Source organism: Pantherophis guttatus, chromosome 18 (assembly GCF_059756535.1).
Source record: "Pantherophis guttatus breed Tessera chromosome 18, ASM5975653v1, whole genome shotgun sequence".
Lineage (NCBI taxonomy): Eukaryota > Metazoa > Chordata > Lepidosauria > Squamata > Colubridae > Pantherophis > Pantherophis guttatus.
Window position 1 is genome coordinate 5,351,444 of NC_142080.1, and position 16,823 is coordinate 5,368,266.

Here is a 16,823-nt window from a genome sequence, read left to right on the forward strand (position 1 = left end):
AGGGGAGAAGAGAGGACCAAAGAAAAAAAGGGAGGGAGGAAAAGAGAAGGGAGGGAGGCAGTGAAGGAAGGAAGGAAGGAAAAAGAATGGGAAGGAAGGGAAAGAAGGGGAGGAAGAAAGGGAGAAGAGGAAAGGGAAAGGAAGGAAAAGGAGAAAAAGAGTGGGAGGAAGGAAGGAAGGGAGAAGAGGAAAGGAAAAAAAAGAAGAAAAAGGAGAAAAAGTGGGGGAGGAAGGAAGGAAGGAGAGGAAAGGGAAAAAAGGAAGAAAAAGGAGAAAAAGTGGGGGAGGAAGGAAGGAAGGAGAGGAAAGGGAAAAAAGGAAGAAAAAGGAGAAAAAGTGGGGGAGGAAAGAAGGAAGGAGAGGAAAGGGAAAAAAGGAAGAAAAGGAGAAAAAGAGGGGGAGGAAGGAAGGAAGGGAGAAGAGGAAAGGAAAAGAAGGAAGAAAAAGGAGAAAAAGTGGGGGAGGAAAGAAGGAAGGAGAGGAAAGGGAAAAAAGGAAGAAAAAGGAGAAAAGGTGGGGGAGGAAAGAAGGAAGGAGAGGAAAGGGAAAAAAGGAAGAAAAAGGAGAAAAAGTGGGAGGGAGGAAGGAAGAGAGAAGAGGAAAGGAAAAGAAGGAAGAAAAAGGAGAAAAAGTGGGGGAGGAAGGAAGGAAGGAGAGGAAAGGGAAAAAAGGAAGAAAAAGGAGAAAAAGTGGGAGGAAGGAAGGAAGAGAGAAGAGGAAAGGAAAAGAAGGAAGAAAAAGGAGAAAAGGAGGGGGAGGAAGGGAGGGAGGGAGGGAAAGCAGGAGAAGATGGGAGGAAGCAGGGGAAGAAAAGCAAAAGGGGGGGAAAAAAGGAAAGAACGGGAGGGGGAGAGAAAAAAGAAGGGAAAATCAAAAGAAAAGAAAAAAAGGAGGAAAGGAAGGAAGAAAGGAAGGAGGCAGGAGGGGGCAGAGAAAAAAGAAGAAAAGAAGAAAGAGAGAGAGAGAAAAAAAAAAGAAAAGGAGAGAAAAAAACTGCAAACTCCCCCCAACTCAATCCTGGGGAAATAGGACGGGGGTGGGGGGGGGGAGGTGGGTTGATCCTCCCCCTCCAAAAGGGCGGAGCCTTTCCCCCCTCCTCTCCGCCCCCCCTCTGACGTCGCCGCTCCTGATTGGTCCCCGCCGGTGGCAGTTCTTTATCGCCTTGGCGACTCCGGCTGGGCTGGCGGCTCGCGGTAAACAGGAGGAAGGGCGCAGAGGCAGCGCTCCGTCCCCGCAGGTGAGCGCATCGGGCAGCCCCGGGCCGGGGGGGGGGAGGTGGGGGGGAGGCAGGAGGAGCCGGATTTCATGCTGGGGGGGCTGCAATCTGGGCGGGGGGGTGGAAAAACCTGGGGAGGGGGCTTTGCATGCACCCCCCAGCTCAGGAAAGGAATGCAAAAAAATTGGGGAGGGGGAGTGGGGATGGGGAGGGGATGCATTGCATTGCACCCCCTCCCCTTTTTGCAATTTGGAAAATTTGGTGGGTGGGTGGGGGGTGCAGCAGCCTGCAAGACCTGGGGTGGAAGGGGGCGATTGGGGGGGGATTTGCAAAAAAAAAAAAAAGGAGTGGGGGTGGAAAAAGGGGAGTGGGCTTGCATCTGCAACCTTGCGCACGCATCTCGGGGGGCTTTAAGCTGCGGTGGATGGATGGATGGAAAAGGTGGGTGGGGGGTTTGCCCAGTTATGCAGGGGAGAGGGAAAGGGAAGAGAGGGAAAAAAAAAAAAAAGCTTCGCCCCAGGGAGCTGGGAAGAGGGGTTGCGATGTGCTTGCGGAACTCCCTGCCACTAGATTTAAAAAAAAAAAAAAAGAATTGCAGGGAAGCGAGCAGCTGGGCAAAGGAGGCAAAAAGGAGAGAATCGGGGGGGGGGCTGCCAAGTGTTGATAATGGGGGGGGGGCTTGCCCAAAGCCTTGCGGAACTCCCTGCCACTAGATTTTTTTTAAAAAAAAAAGAATTGTAGAGAAGTGAGCAGCTGGGCAAAAGAGGCAAAAAGGAGAGAATCGGGGGGCTGCCAAGTGTTGGTAAGGGGGGGGGCTTGCTCAAAACCTCTGGATACCCAAAGGGTTGTGTTGTTGTTGTTGTTTTTTGGGGCGGTGGGCAGGAATTTGTTGAAGTGAGCCAGGTTCGAATCTGACAATCCCGGGGGAAGCATCTTTTGCAAACCTGGGTGTGGCCAAACGTGGGAACCAGGGGGTTGGACTAGATGACCTCCCGGGTCCCTTCCAACTCTTTTGTCACTGTTACATCTTTCTCTCTCTGTTTTTCGATGGCAGCACCCTACCACTCTAGGGTTTCCTACAGCTAGAGGAGTGGCCAGGGACGGTTTCGGGCATTTTGCTCATATCTGAGCGATATCTGTGAGTCAGGATTGGTGAAGTTTTTGAGCTAAATGTCTTGTGAGTCAGGATTGTGAAGTTTTTTTCAGCTGGACGCTGTTTCCTGGTGTGTGTAACCCGCCCCCCCCCCCCCTTCGATTGTAATCCTAGCTTTGCTCACCGGGAAGTGGAGTTCACACAAACAGCTAGTCTTAAAAGTTAGGACTGGATCAGGGAGCTTCGGTGGGAAGTCTACACCTTTGGGGGTGTGAGTTTTGCCCAACTGTTGTGCCAGGAAATGCGCAAAATTGTGTTGTTGGGACGCGCTCTTGGGCGAACATCACATTTGTTTGTGTGGTGTTAACCGGGTTTAGGCAACCCTGGCAGCGTTCCCAGGAGCATCCCTTTCCTCCATCTCAGCCACTATTAAGAGGGGTGGGCTTCGATTTCCAGGATTCCCCAGCCAGCAATGCTAGGGGAACACTAGTGTGTAAAAAAAAAAAATGTCCTACCAAAAAATTGGGAAGATGCAACTGGTCTGTGTCAAAATCGACACATTGGACAAGGTAACAATCAGACTCCGAAGGTTGGGATATTATATGGTGGAATAATTTAGTTTGCTTTAATTAATTTATTATAGACATACACATATAAAATATAAATGCCTTTATCCTTCTCTCCCTCCCTATTTCTTCATTTCCTCTCTCCATTTCCTTTTTCCTTCTCCAATTCTCTTTCCTTCCCTTTTCCTTCCTTCCCCCTTTTTCTTTTCCTTCCTTTCTCCAATCTTCCTTCCTTCCCTTCTTCTCTCCCCTTTTCCTCGAATTCCCCTTCCTTCCTTCTTTCCTTCCCTATTTCTCTCCTTTTCCTTCCTTCCCTTCTTCAATAATTTTCCTTCGTCTTCTCCTTGAATTCACCTTCCCTCCTTCTCTATTTCTCTCCTTTTCCTTCCTCCTTCCTTCTCCAATTTTCCTCCCTCTCCTCCTTCCCTTCCCCTCTAATTCACCTTCCTTTTCCTTCCTATTTTTCTTCTTTTCCTCCCTCCCTCCTTCCTTCTCCAATTTTCTCCCTCCCTCCCTCTCCTTCTTCCCTTCCCCTCTAATTCACCTTCCTTCTTTCCCCATTTCTTTTTCCTCCCTCCCTCCTTCTTTCTCCAATTTTCCTTCCTTCCTCCCTCCCTATTTCTCTCCTTTTCCTCCCTCCCTTCCTTCCCCTCCAATTTTCCTTCTTTCCTCCCTCTTCCCTTCCCCTCTAATTCACCTTCCTTCTTTCCCTCCATCTCTTCTTTTCCTCCCTCCTCCTTCAATTTTCCTTCCTCCCTCTTCTTCCCTTCCCCACTAATTCACCTTCCTTCTTTCCCTCCTTCCTTCTTTCCCTCCTTCCCTATTTCTCTCCTTTCCCTTCCTCCCTTCTCCAATTTTCCTTCCTTCCTTCCCTCGCTCTCTTCCCTCACAGGCAGGCAGTCTACTACCTCCAAGCCTTCTGGAAAACACGGAGTCAAGAGGCAGGGGCAATGACAGCCCCCTGACCATGTTCCAGATTTCCGAATTTCAAGATGAAACTTTCTCCACGAGTGAAAAGGACCCCGCGGATCTCAAGCTGAGTGTCGGGGGGGCCAAGGATCTGAACAGCCCCTCTCATGAAAACCCAGGTGAGAGGAAGCGGCTTACTACGGTATTTCCCACAATCTCTCAGCTCTCAGGTAGCTTTTTAGACAGTCACGTGTGAAAACAGCCCTGGTTTAAACCTGGTTTTACTTTTATCAAGGTCTCTCAGTTAAACCGCAGTACGATGGATTTGCACTAGTTGCAAATAGCAACCTATCGTGTAATGCAGGGGAGTTTGAAAAGATGTCAAAATGCAAGCAGTTCAGTGGTGGGTTCCTCCCGGTTCTCCCGAACCGGTAACGGTGACGATATGATGTCACCGAACCGGTTCTGCCCTCCCCCGCGGCCCCCCCAACGTTATTCTTACCTTTTATTTGGCCCCACCCCCAATCTATTGCTGCCTCCTGAGTCCCAGCTGATGGGCTATAAGGAAAAACTATTTAAACTGTTGCTTCGAAGGGCCGCCCTACAGCTGATCAGTGTTAAAAGAAAACAAATGAGTAGACCTGTGTCTGCAAAAATACATGAGTAGATCACTGCCTGCGAAAATACATGAGTAGATCAGTGCCTGCAAAAAAATAAATGGGTAGATCGGTACAGCTCTGCAGTTAAAATCCTAAACAATTGTCACATGACCATCAAGCCACGCCCAGAAAAGAAGCCACGCCCACCGAATCGGTAGTAAAAAAAAATTTAGAACCCACCCCTGAAGCAGTTCTCAACTTATGACCAATTAGGATCGGAACGTCCGTCACTAAGCGATGCGGTCATTCAGTGAGCCGTCGTGTCACCTCCCCACTCAAATTTTACCATCTTTTTTGGACTTTTGATTCTTTGCGGTCGTCAATCAAATCCAGCCTCCCTCCTTGACTTGTCAGAAGGCACAAACGATGATCTAGATGTCCCCAAGGGATGTTGCAACTGTCTTAATAAATACATGCCAGCAGCCCGGCATTTTGCGTTTTCATCAGGTGGGACGTAGCGACGGTCGTAAATGCGAGGACCGGTCGTCGCTTTTCCAGCACTGTTTCCAACTTTGAAGTTTGCTGAACCGAACAGCCAGAAGTCGGGGAACTGCCGAGGGCGTGTGATCTATGGTTTAATTTTAGCTCGGGCTAATTTTAAGGTTGCTGGACAGGGAAGAGGAACGTAGAAAGGAATTTGGGGGATTTCTTGTCTGTGCGCCCTCCTCCCCCCAAATTTGCCTTTTGTATAAGACGGTTGTTTTATTCAAAATCTGAGCCGTTCAGTTGAAAACACAATGACGCTGCTGTCAAAATTGATACGACGCGTCTTCCGACAAGCTTAAAGCCCCACTACGTGACGTGAAAATTGCTCTTGTCCAGCTGAGCGTACCACGGGGACCTCGCCCTGTTCAGCTGCGATCTTAAAATCCACACCCTCTGGATTCCGCCGAAGGAAATCCCTATCAGATCACGCCAGACGGTTCATACGATGGCCTCGTACAGGTTATTCCTAGACCGACGGCCATTCGTTTAGTGACAGCTGGAAGAAGGGCTTCCTCGGTGTTCTCTGAGTTTGGTGGCTTTCTTGCAGGCGTTTCATGGGACAGCTGAGTAACCTCATCAGTGCTAGAAGGGAGTGGGGTTTGCCTCCGTTTCTAGACAAGCGGTTTGACGCGTTGGTGGGACAATCAAGGAACTACCAACTTAAACAATCAATAGAATAGAATAGGAATAGGAATAGAATAGAATAAGGAATAGAATAGAATAAAGAATAGAATAGAATAAGGAATATAATAGAATAAAGAATCGAATAGAATAAAGAATAGAATAGAATAGAATAAAGAATCGAATAGAATATAGAATAGAATAGAATAAAGAATAGAATAGAATAAGGAATAGAATAGAATACCAGAGCCCTGGTAGCGCAGCAGACTAAAGCACTGTTATTAACATCAGCTGCCTGCAATTACTGCAAGTTCAAATCTCACCAGGCTCAAGGTTGACTCAGCCTTCCATCCTTTCTAAGGTGGGTAAAATGAGGACCCAGATTGTGGGGGCAATAAGGTGACTTTGTATAAAATATACAAAAGTATGAAGGCTATTGCTTAACGCATTGTAAGCCGCCCTGAGTCTCCGGAGAAGGGTGGCATATAAATCAAATATTTTTTTAAAAAAAGATTAAGTAATAGAATAGAATAGAATAAGGAATAGAATAGAATATAGAATAAGGAATAGAATAGAATAAGGAATAGAATAGAAGGAATGGAATAGAATGGAATGGAATGGAATAGAAATAGAATAGAAAATATGGAATGGAATACAATAGAATAGAAGATAGGATAGAAAGAATAGAAAATGGAATAGAAAAAAGAGAATAGAATAGAATAAAATTAGAACAGAATTAGAAAAAGAAAAAAAATAGGAATAAGATTAGAAGTAGAATAAGAATACAAAGAGAATAAGAAGAGGATAATAGAACACAGAATAGAATAGAACAGATTTAGAATAGAGAATAGACTAAATTCATTTAGTGGGAAAGATAACTTCAACAGTGCTGAATGAAGGGAGAGAGGGGTCTGCTCTCTCTTTATGTGCTTCCTTGCAGAGATCAAATCCCACTCCCTTCTAGCACTGATTGTGTTACTTAGTTGGGTCATGAGACGTCCTCAAGAAAACAAGCTCAGAGAGTGCCCTCATTTCAACCCCGAAGCTACAAATATTGTTTTATTGAAGTTACAACAGCGCTTGAAAAAAAAAAATTGACTTATGACGAATCCTCAACACTGACGACTGTGGCAGAATTCCCTCGGGTCACGTAATGAAAATTCAGGCGCTCGGCCACCGCCGGCCCTGCGTTTATGAAAGTTGTGTGATTGGCCATTTGCGACTCACCGACCAATTTCCAACAAGGCCGATGGTGGGGGGGAAAGCCCCTGTTGTGATTTACTGAACAACGGTTGCAGCACACTTAACAACCACAGGTTGCAAAATCAGGCGTTGATCGCTTAACAGCCGCCTTGCTTAGTGACAGAAAATTCTGATCTCTGTCGCGGTCGTAAATTGAGGGCTACCTGTAAAAGTTGTTTGTGCGTTGTGACGCCGCTTTCTTTTAACTGGAGATTTCTCGCTTTGTAGAACTGAGGCGCCGCATTGGGTCCGACCAACTCGATTCGGAAACCTCCGATGAGGTGGGGGCTTTCCGGGCCCGCTCCCGCTCCGCCCCTCCCATTTTGTGGGCCGCGCAGCGATACGGCCGAGAATTACGCAGGATGAGCGATGAATTTCACGGCGCCCTGCAGGTAAGTCTTGGCGCAGTGCAGGGGACGCAAGCTTCACAAACTGCCGAGCGATCCTTACCTTTATGGGAGTCTTCCAAATGAGCATTACTAAGGGAGTAACCTACAGGTAAGTCCTCGACTTAGAACAACAAGAGACCCAAATTTCTGTCGCTCAGAGAAACATGAGCGAATTTTGCCCCGTTTTACGACTTTTCTTGCCGCCGTCGGTTTCCCCGAAAATAAGACCCAACTGGAAAATAAGTCCTAGCATATTTCAGGATGCTCGTAATATAAGCCCTACCCCCAAAATAAGCCCCAGTTAAGCCAGATGTTGCATTTAGTACCGTATTTCCCCCCAAAATAAGACCTAACCAGAAAATAAGTCCTAATGCGTCTTTTGGAGCAAAAATTAATATAAGACCCGGTCTTATTTTCGGGGAAACACAGTAGGAATAGGAATAAGAATAGAATAGAATAGAAAGAGAATAGAAAATAGAATATAGAATAGAGTAGAGTAGAATAGGATTCAGAATAGAAGAATAGGAAAGGAATATTGGAATGAAGAACAAAATGGAACGAACTGGAATTGAATAACAGTATTTCCCCCCAAAATAAGCCCTAACCAGAAGATAAGCCCTAATGTGTCTTTTGGAGCAAAAATTAACGTAAGACCCGGTCTTATTTTCGGGAAAACACAGTACCTGTTGTCAAGTTTCCGAAGGATGCCCTAATGAATTCATGAGCCTCAAGCCAAGTTTCAAAAGAGATCCAGTTATTTATTAGGAGCAACCTTTCGGCAATTACCCAAGCGGAGTCAGCTCTGCCTCCGCGTAATTTATGGCCCTCCTATGACCCTGTTTTTTCCCCCCTCCTCCCTGGGTGTGTCATAAATCACATTCTCCATTCCCATTCTGTAGAAACTACATCTCCCCTGCTGGCTCCGGTAACCTGGGATACAATCTGGAGAAAGGCATGTGTAGAATGTGCTTTCGGTCGAGGCAGCTCCATCAGTTCTCCCCCCTCCCCTTCCTGCTTATGGCAACTCGAAAGCAGGGAATTGACACCTGTATTCTAATTTTAATTCTAAATTTAATTCTAATTCAAACCTTTGTTTGGTTTAACACATCACAAAAAGAGAAAAACATCCTTCTTTCCACTTTGGTCAAAACGAGAAACGGTTCAAGAAAAGAAAGACGCCAACCGATTGGCGCAACGGTGACATTTTACCGATCGGTATAGCGCGTCGGTTCACCGGTGCCTCACCCTCATGCTTTCTCCCCTTTTTTTCAGAAGCTTCCGCGCCCGAAAAGCGCTGGGACCTGTTCCCACATGGACCACCCTCCCAGCTGGAAGGACACTCTGCGGTCGTGGTGGCGCCGAAGTTGCCCGGAGAACGGACCTTCCGGTTCTTAACCGGGTTTTGCTGCTGCTACTACCTGTTACGGGGATTGGGAGGGTGGGGTGGGGTGGGAGGGAGAAACTTGGTGGGGTTTCGACCGTACGCTTTTTCCTCTGTGGTATCTCAAAATTATTCCGGGTACCGAATTCGTTCCCTAACATTCCCATTCTTTACGCCACTAACAAGAAGTTTACACCGGATCTGACATTATGGCACCGTCCAGATTTTTACCCTCTGCCCGTTTAACCCTTGATTAAATTCCGAGGATATTTTTCCCCCCCTTCCCCAATATCCAACACCCCTAATTTTCCACGGTCCCCCATCCTCTCCAGAAAATCAAGGCGAATACCCGTTTTTTAACAAGGAAACAAAAACAAAAAAACCCTAATTTTTTTTCTCACCTTCACTCTGTGTATTGTTGCTGTTTATTTGTCTTAATTCCTAAAGAAACAAAAAATGTATATAAAGGTTGTTATTTCTGGCTTCTCATATCGTGCCCGTTTGTTCACCCTGCGACCTCGCAGCTGGGTGGGAGGCTCAGATCTCACCCCCCCACCCCAAAACGAACGACTAAAATAGCCTGACATTTGTAAACCTGGCTAATTTAGGGTTGACTCAGCCATACATGACTCAGTTACGGAAAGGCGCTAAACTAACAATTAGCAACCAGTGTTGGCACCTCGCAAGACGACAAGCTTCGAAATAGGAAATCGGCTTCACGAAGCGGGGTGACCTTCTCAAAAGAGTTGGAAGACTCCCGCTTTCAGCTGGAGGAATTCGTGGCAGGCCCTCTTATGCCACCCCGGTGGGGTCCCAGCAATACCGTTTCCCGCAATCCAGGCGTCGTAGCTCTTCCATGTCGGCTTGGCTCAAGTCCCACGACCACAGCTGGCCGTTTTCAGCCACGCGGCGTGGAGACGCCGACTTGGGAATCACGCTGACGCCTCGGTGCAGAGCCCAACGGAGCAAGACCTGGGCAGGCGTGCGACCTTGCCGCTGGGCTACAGCCCGTACTACAGCGTGCTCTACCAACGGACCGGTCCCCAGCGAGGAATAAGCTTGCAAATGGATGCCGTTCCGGGTGCAAAATTCGAGCAGCTCCGTCTGCGCGAGTTCGGGGTGGCATTCCACCTGCAGGACAGCAGGTGGCACTTTGCAGCCGGCTAACAGTTCCTGAAGGTGACGGACGGTGTAGTTGGAAACGCCGATAGCTCGGAGCTTCCCAGCTTTGTGCAGCCTCTCCAGGGCGCGCCAACTTTGCAGCCGACGTTCCGGGTTCCCAGTGTCGTCCTGAGGCCGGCCTTGAGTCCCCGGCCAATGGATCAGGTAGAGGTCCAGGTAACCGCAGTCTAGGTCTTGCAAGCTACGGAGGCAAGCTGTGTAGGCAGCTTCCTCTCCGTGGTCTCTTGGGCTCAGCTTGCTGGTCAGAAAAACGTCCTCGCGGGAGAGACGGTGGCGAGGCAGCAAATCCTTAAGGGCTCGTCCGAGCGCGGCCTCGTTGCTGTAGACGGCGGCTGTATCCACCAAGCGGTAGCCGTTCGCCAGAGCTGCATCCAGGCTGGCACGCACGGCCTCGTCGCCCTTAAGACGGAAGGTGCCAAGGCCCAGAAGTGGCATGGGGGCGCCAGTGTTTAACCACACAGTCCGTTCGGGGACCCTAAAAGGAGCAGAATTGGATGCTTGTCTCTGCTATCCGACACAGGCCTGTAATTAGTCCTCGGCTCTCTATACAGGTAGTCCTCAATCTACAACGGTCCATTTAGTGACCAGAGTTAAAGGTAAAGGTTCCCCTCGCACATATGTGCTAGTCGTTCCCGGCTCTAGGGGGCGGTGCTCATCTCCGTTTCAAAGCCGAAGAGCCAGCGCTGTCCGAAGACGTCTCCGTGGTCATGTGGCCGGCATGACTCAACGCCGAAGGCGCACAGAAAACGCTGTTCCCTTCCCACCAAAGGGGGTCCCTATTTTTCTACTTGCATTTTTTTTAACCTGCTTTCGAACTGCTAAGTTGGCAGAAGCTGGGACAAGTCACGGGAGCTCACCCCGTTAAGCAGCGCTAGGGATTCGAACCGCTGAACTGCCGACCTTTCGATTGACAAGCTCGGCGTCTTAGACAAGCTTGGCGTCTTAACCACTGAGCCACCGCATCCCTGGACCAAAGTTACGGCACTGAAAAAAGTGACTTATGACTTACGGCCCTTCACAGGATCACGGTGATCAAAATTGAGACGCTTGGCAACTGACTCAGATTGACGACGGTCGCAGCGTCCCAGGGGGTCACGTGATTCGCTTTTGCGACCTTCCGACAAGCCAAGTCAACGGGGAAGACCGATTCGCTTAACAACCGTGTTTGCTAATGTAACAATTGCTGGGGTTTCACTTAACCACCGCGGCAAGAAAAGGTCGTAAAATGGGAGCAGCATTGGCTTAAAACAACAGTCTTGCTCAGCAACGGAATTTTTGGGGCTCGAGTGTGGTTGTAGGTCAGTAAGAGAGTTGGAAGGTACCTTAGAGGTCATCTAGTCCAACCCCACGAGGGAACTCCTGAATGCCGTTTACAACCGATTCTGGGAAAGTCACACTCGCTTATGTTCACGGCTTTACACGACGATGCTGGGAACTGCCTGGCTGTGTCTTGGGATTCCCGGGATGTTTTTCCAACGTCTCGCTGTAGCCTTACAGCTTTGGGATCTCCTGGTGGTGCCCCATCCAAGCAGGGACCCAAAAAAGTTTGGATGCAAACTTTTTCAGAACCTGACAGGAGGGGAGGAGGGGGCGAAGCCAAAAAAAATATCTCCAAGTCACTTTTGGCTTTTGACCGGGTTGCGTCGTACCAAGGACCCAACTCACCCATTCCAATGGGAGAGCAAATGAGACGCCCCCTAGCGGCTCCTTTGCGCCACTACACCCTTCAGACCCCTAGTTAGCTGGAAAGGCCGCCCTCTAGCGGCTCGTCTTTGCTACTGCACCCCTTCCAGCAGCACCTTTTCAGAGAGAGAAAGGGGCAAGATTTTGGGGGGCTGCAGCACGCTTCATCAGGCGACCCCCCCACCCTTAAAGCAAAGAGGGGAAGGGGGCATTGCACAGGGTTGCAAAAGGCCCTGAGAGGATTGCATTAGGCAAGGAAAGATCCAGGTTCTCAGGAGCAAAGGGGCTTTTTGCAAGGGCCTGCAAAGCCCCCTCTCTTTGGGGACCCCACTTTAAGGTAGTTTGCAAGTGGATTTCCCTTGACTCAGCATGCAGATGGCAGTTCCAAGCATGGTTTAGCTAGCAAGCCGGGTTTAAGCCAGCTTTAAACCCCAAACGGTCCTTACATTTTTATTTTTAATTTTTGCAAACTTGCTAGCCTGCCTCCTTTTCCCACCCCACCCCCCTTTTCTATTTTGCAAAAAAAGGGGGCGAGAAGACGCCCCCCCGCCCCCCCCCCCGGCTTACCAAGACCCAGGAAGGGCCGGCTCTGTTGGCTGCATGGCTGATCGACAAGGAGAGGAGGCGGGACCAAGAGGCCGGAGGATAGGCGGGGCTGCCGCCCAATCGGGGCTAGAGAAAGAGGAGGAGAACCCGGGAAAAGGAATTTAAAAAGAGAAAGAGAGAGAGAGAGAGAGAGCGTGTGACAGAGAAAGGAAGAAAGAAAGAAAGAAAGAAAGAAAGAAAGAAAGAAAGAAAGAAAGAAAGAAAGAAAGAAAGAAAGAGAAAGAGATAGATAGATAGATAGATAGATAGATAGATAGATAGATAGATAGATGATAGATAGATAGATAGATAGGAGTGGAAGGAAGGAAGGAAAATTGCTTTTGATGAGATGAGCTATATAAATTAGAAGATAGATAGATAGATATAGATAGATAGATAGATAGATAGATAGATAGATAGATGATAGATAGATGTGGAAGGAAGGAAGGAAAATTGCTTTTGATGAGATGAGCTATATAAATTAGAAGATAGATAGATAGATAGATAGATAGATAGATAGATAGATAGATGATAGATAGATAGGAGTGGAAGGAAGGAAGAAAAATTGCTTTTGATGAGATGAGCTATATAAATTAGAAGATAGATAGATAGATAGAAAAATGATAGATAGATAGATAGATAGATAGATAGATAGATAGATAGATAGATAGATAGATAGATAGATAGATAGATGATAGATAGATAGGACTGGAAGGAAGGAAGAAAAATTGCTTTTGATGAGATGAGCTATATAAATTAGAAGATAGATAGATAGATAGATAGATAGATAGATAGATAGATAGATAGATAGATAGATAGATAGATAGATAGATAGATAGATAGATAGATAGATAGATAGAAGTGGAAGGAAGGAAGGAAAATTGCTTTTGATGAGATGAGCTATATAAATTAGAAGATAGATAGATAGATAGATAGATAGATAGATAGATAGATAGATAGATAGATAGATAGAGAAAGAAATAGACGAGGGAGGGAGGAGGGTGGTGGGGAGGGAAGGAAGGAAGGAAGGTTGTTTTTGATGAGATAGGCTATATAAATTAGATAGATAGATAGATAGATAGATAGATATAGATACCGTGTTTCCCCGAAAATAAGACTCTGTCTGATATTTTTTTGAACCCTGAAATAAGCGCTTGGCCTTAATGCCATGCCCTCAAAAGCCCGATTGGGCTTATTACCAGGGGAATGTCTTATTTTGGGGGAAACAGGGTAGTCCAGGTCTCCTACGTGAGCAGGGGGTTGGACTAAATGACCTCCAAGATCCCTTCCAACTCTGTTACTGTTAAAGGTGTGACACACACACACACCCCTGTGGCTTCCACCACTGTCTGATTTGCTTCCCTTATTTTTTTCACAAAGAGCCGCAAGGAGGAAGTCATCGGGCATCTCCTGGGTGGACCAAACGTCCTTCAAGATGCCTGGAAGATGCCTAGACTCAGTATTTTGAGCCTAGCGCTTCGTGGATCCTAGCAGGAAAGCTGTCCGATCCCCTTGCTTTATTTGAGCTTTATCTGCAAGAGCGAGATCGCTTTTTGGATCTCGGCAATAGAGAGGGACGAGGTCTCCGAAACTGGCAGCGCTGTGCTGGTCTCGGAGCTTGGGGATTCCTTGCATGACCCAACAAGGTGACATCATCAGTGCTAGGAGGGAGTGGAGTTAATGGGGAGGAGGAGGAGGAGGAGTGGGGGCAACTGTGGGGTCCTTGGTGCTCTCTGAGCGTGGCGGTTTTCTTGCAGACATTTCACGACCGTACTAGGTAACCTCATCAGTGCTACAAGGAAATGGGATTTGTTCCATTTATATACAAGTGACTTGTCGTATTGGCGCGACAATCAAAGAACTACCAACTCGGACAAACGATCGATAGGATAGGATAATATAAGGATAGGATAGGATAGGATAGGATAGGATAGGATAGGATAGGATAGAATAGAATAGAGAGCAGAACAGAATAGAGTAGAACAGAATAGAATAGATTAGAATAAGAATAGAATAAAATTGAATTGAATAAGAGCAGAATAGAATAGAATTAGAGCAGAATAGAATAGAATAGAATAGAATAAGAGCAGAATAGAATAGGAATATAGAATAGAATAAGAGCAGAATAGAATAAGAATAGAATAAGAGCAGAATAGAAGAGAATACGAATATAGAATAGAATAAGAGCAGAATAGAATAGAATAAGAGCAGAATAGAATAGAATAGAATAAGAGTAGAATAGAATACAAGTAGAATAGAATAGAATAAGAGCAGAATAGAATAGAATAGAATTAGAGCAGAATAGAATAGAATAGAAAATAGAAGAGAGAAGAGAAAACAGAATAGAAAATAGAATTGGAAATAGAATAGAATAATAGGGTAGGGTAGAATAGAGTAGAATAGAGAACAAAACAAAATAGAATTAATTCATTTTAGTGGGAAAGTGGAAGACTTTTTCAACGGGGGGGGGAGGGGGGAGTTTTGATTGCAAAACCGACTCCATGAGTTCTGTTTCCAGTCTGCGGCTCCTCTTTCCAAAGAGATCTAATCCTCCGCTACTTCCTGTTAATAAACCCTCGTCTGCCGCAGTCTGGTCCACTCGTCCTGGGTGTTACTACCGGACATCCCTGCTGCCCCCAGGAACCGGGACGAATGGTCGCTGGTCCAGAGCTGCCGGCGAGCAGGTCTGTGATCCCAACTGCCGATGGTCACCTCCACCTGTTGCTTTGCCACTCCGCCGTTGCCCCGGAACTCAAGGAATTGGGTTCAAATCAGAGGGGGAGTTGTAGATCAGGAGGATAACAACATAGCAGAGTTGGAAGGGATCTCAGAGATCTTCTAGTCCAACCCCCTGTTCAAGCAGGAGACCCTGAAGCATTCCAGACAAATGGCTGTCCAATAACAAGGTAGGTAGTTATAGCTGGCTTATATGGTCGTAAATCGAGGACTACCTGCCTCTTAACCTAACAAGCCACCTGCTGGAATTCAAGCCTCAGGCATTTCTGCTTCTTTGCTGTCATCTGCAGTGCATCCCAACCTCTCTTGTGCATTTCTGCACCCCAAAACCTCTCTTGCATTTTTTTCACCCTAAAACCTCTCTCCCATTTTTTCACCCTAAAACCTCTCTTGCATTTCTGCACCCCAAAACCTCTTGCATTTCTGCACCCCACTTGCATTTTTCACCCTAAAACCTCTTGCATTTCTGCACTCCAAAACCTCTCTTGCATTTTTTTCACCCTAAAACCTCTCTCGCATTTTTTCACCCTAAAACCTCTCTTGCATTTCTGCACCCCAGAATGTCCCTTGCATTTCTGTGCCCCAAAACCTCTTGCATTTTTCACCCTAAAACCTCTTGCATTTCTGCACTCCAAAACCTCTCTTGCATTTCTGCACCCCAAAACCTCCTGCATTCCTGCACCCCACTTGCATTTTTCACCCTAAAACCTCCCTTGCATTTCTGCACCCCTAAACCTCTCTCGCATTTCTGCACCCAGGATTCTGCCTTCCACAGTTTAATCCTCATAACTATTTCTACCCTCACCCCCATTATTAAACTCACATTTTGGGGCCAAATGTCCGTTTCTTGCCAACAAAAAGAGAAACCGGGTCCCGCGCGCGGAGGAGAAGTGGCGCGGGATGGGCAGCAGAGGGCGCCAGACGCCGCTTTTTTTGGGGAGGGGGCGAGAAAAGAGAAATAAGAGAAAATAGAGAAATATCAGCTTTTTGAGATGGCTTTTTCCCCCTTTTCTTTTTCATCGCTTTTTGTTTGTGTGTGTGTTATCCCCCTGAGATCCCACAACCTTTGGGGGGGGTGAGCCTGCAGTGATGGGCTTCTTCCAAGCCCCCCCTCCCTTACCCCAAAAAAGCCCCTTCCCCAATTCAGCAACAGAAGAGTTTCTTGCTTTAAGCCCCGTTTCCCAAAGGATCAGAAACGTGGAAAGTGGCTTTTTCAGGGCCAGGTTGTTTCTTTGCCCCCCCCTCCCCTTCTACATATGGGGGGGGAGTCCCAGCTGCCAGGAAAGAGGGGGTGCCCCCCTTCCTTTCTCCCGCGCCCCCCCCTCAATGTCACTGTGCAACTTGGCCTGTTTTTTTCTCTTCTTCTCTCTCCCTCAATTTTGCAGCTGCAAAACCGGGCAAGAGATGCAATGCGTTGGGGAGGGGGGGGCTTGAGATTTGAGAGTGGGGGGAGAAGGTTGGGGGAGAGGGGGGGGTTCAGCAGCTGAAGGCAAAGTTGCCCCCCCTCCTTCTTCTCCCCCCTCTCCTCCTCCTTCTCCTTCCCCCCCCCTCTCCTCCTCCTTCCAGCCCCCACATCTTGGCACCGAAAAGGGAGGAGAACCGTTCAAAAGCTTGCGTGAACGGAATGCACAAGGCGCCCCCCCACCGCCGGCGAAGCGCCCCCTAGCGGCGGCCGGAGGAGCTTCAAAGGATGAGTTTTGGGGTGAGAGATGGGGGGGCAGAAGGAGAGGTGTGGGGAGAGGTTTTTTCTCCCTTCCGCAGATTAACAGAGAGACCTTAGAGGTCATCTAGTCCAACCCCCTGCCCAAACAGGAGACACCCCCCTACCTCTCCGCCTCTCTCTCTCTCTCTACCTAGGATCGAACTCACCACCTCTGATGACCCCACCCGTTTGATGGAAGGAAGGTTGAATAAGGCAAGAGGGGATCAAAAGGAAAAAAGTCTGGCTTTTGGGGGAAAGGGAGTAGCAGGGAGTTCCGCAGGCGCGTCATTTGCGCACCCAGAGAGATCTTGACTCTTCCTTGAGGAAAGGAGGTAGGCGAAGCCCCCCCCCCTATATACCACCCCTTTCTTAT

At 47.7% G+C, this 16,823-nt stretch overlaps 2 protein-coding genes across 6 annotated transcripts; one reads left to right on the top strand and one right to left on the bottom strand.

The window, feature by feature from the left end:
- The first annotated feature begins 1,125 nt into the window (after positions 1-1,125).
- On the top strand, positions 1,126-9,051 carry BAD (BCL2 associated agonist of cell death). Of its 4 annotated transcripts, none has more exons than XM_060692527.2 (4): positions 1,126-1,237; positions 3,768-3,963; positions 7,021-7,184; positions 8,454-9,051. In XM_060692527.2, exons 2-4 carry the CDS (start codon positions 3,843-3,845, stop codon positions 8,574-8,576), a joined length of 408 nt encoding a protein of 135 aa, XP_060548510.1. In that variant the 5' UTR covers positions 1,126-1,237; positions 3,768-3,842; the 3' UTR covers positions 8,577-9,051. The 4 variants fall into 4 exon arrangements, with proteins under 4 accessions (XP_060548510.1, XP_087736978.1, XP_087736979.1 ...); XM_087880852.1 differs by having other exon boundaries at positions 1,144-1,237; positions 8,457-9,051; XM_087880853.1 differs by having other exon boundaries at positions 1,144-1,237; positions 7,021-7,290; positions 8,454-8,572.
- LOC117659360 (uncharacterized) lies at positions 8,236-16,815 on the bottom strand. 2 transcript variants are annotated; one of them, XM_060692525.2, is made up of 3 exons: positions 15,572-16,815; positions 11,995-12,099; positions 8,236-10,219 (listed from the first exon to the last, which is right to left on the bottom strand). In XM_060692525.2, exons 1-3 carry the CDS (start codon positions 15,766-15,768, stop codon positions 9,355-9,357), a joined length of 1,167 nt encoding a protein of 388 aa, XP_060548508.2. In that variant the 5' UTR covers positions 15,769-16,815; the 3' UTR covers positions 8,236-9,354. The 2 variants fall into 2 exon arrangements, with proteins under 2 accessions (XP_060548508.2, XP_060548506.2); XM_060692523.2 differs by lacking the exon at positions 11,995-12,099 and having other exon boundaries at positions 8,957-10,219; positions 15,572-15,812.
- Positions 16,816-16,823: the final 8 nt, after the last annotated feature.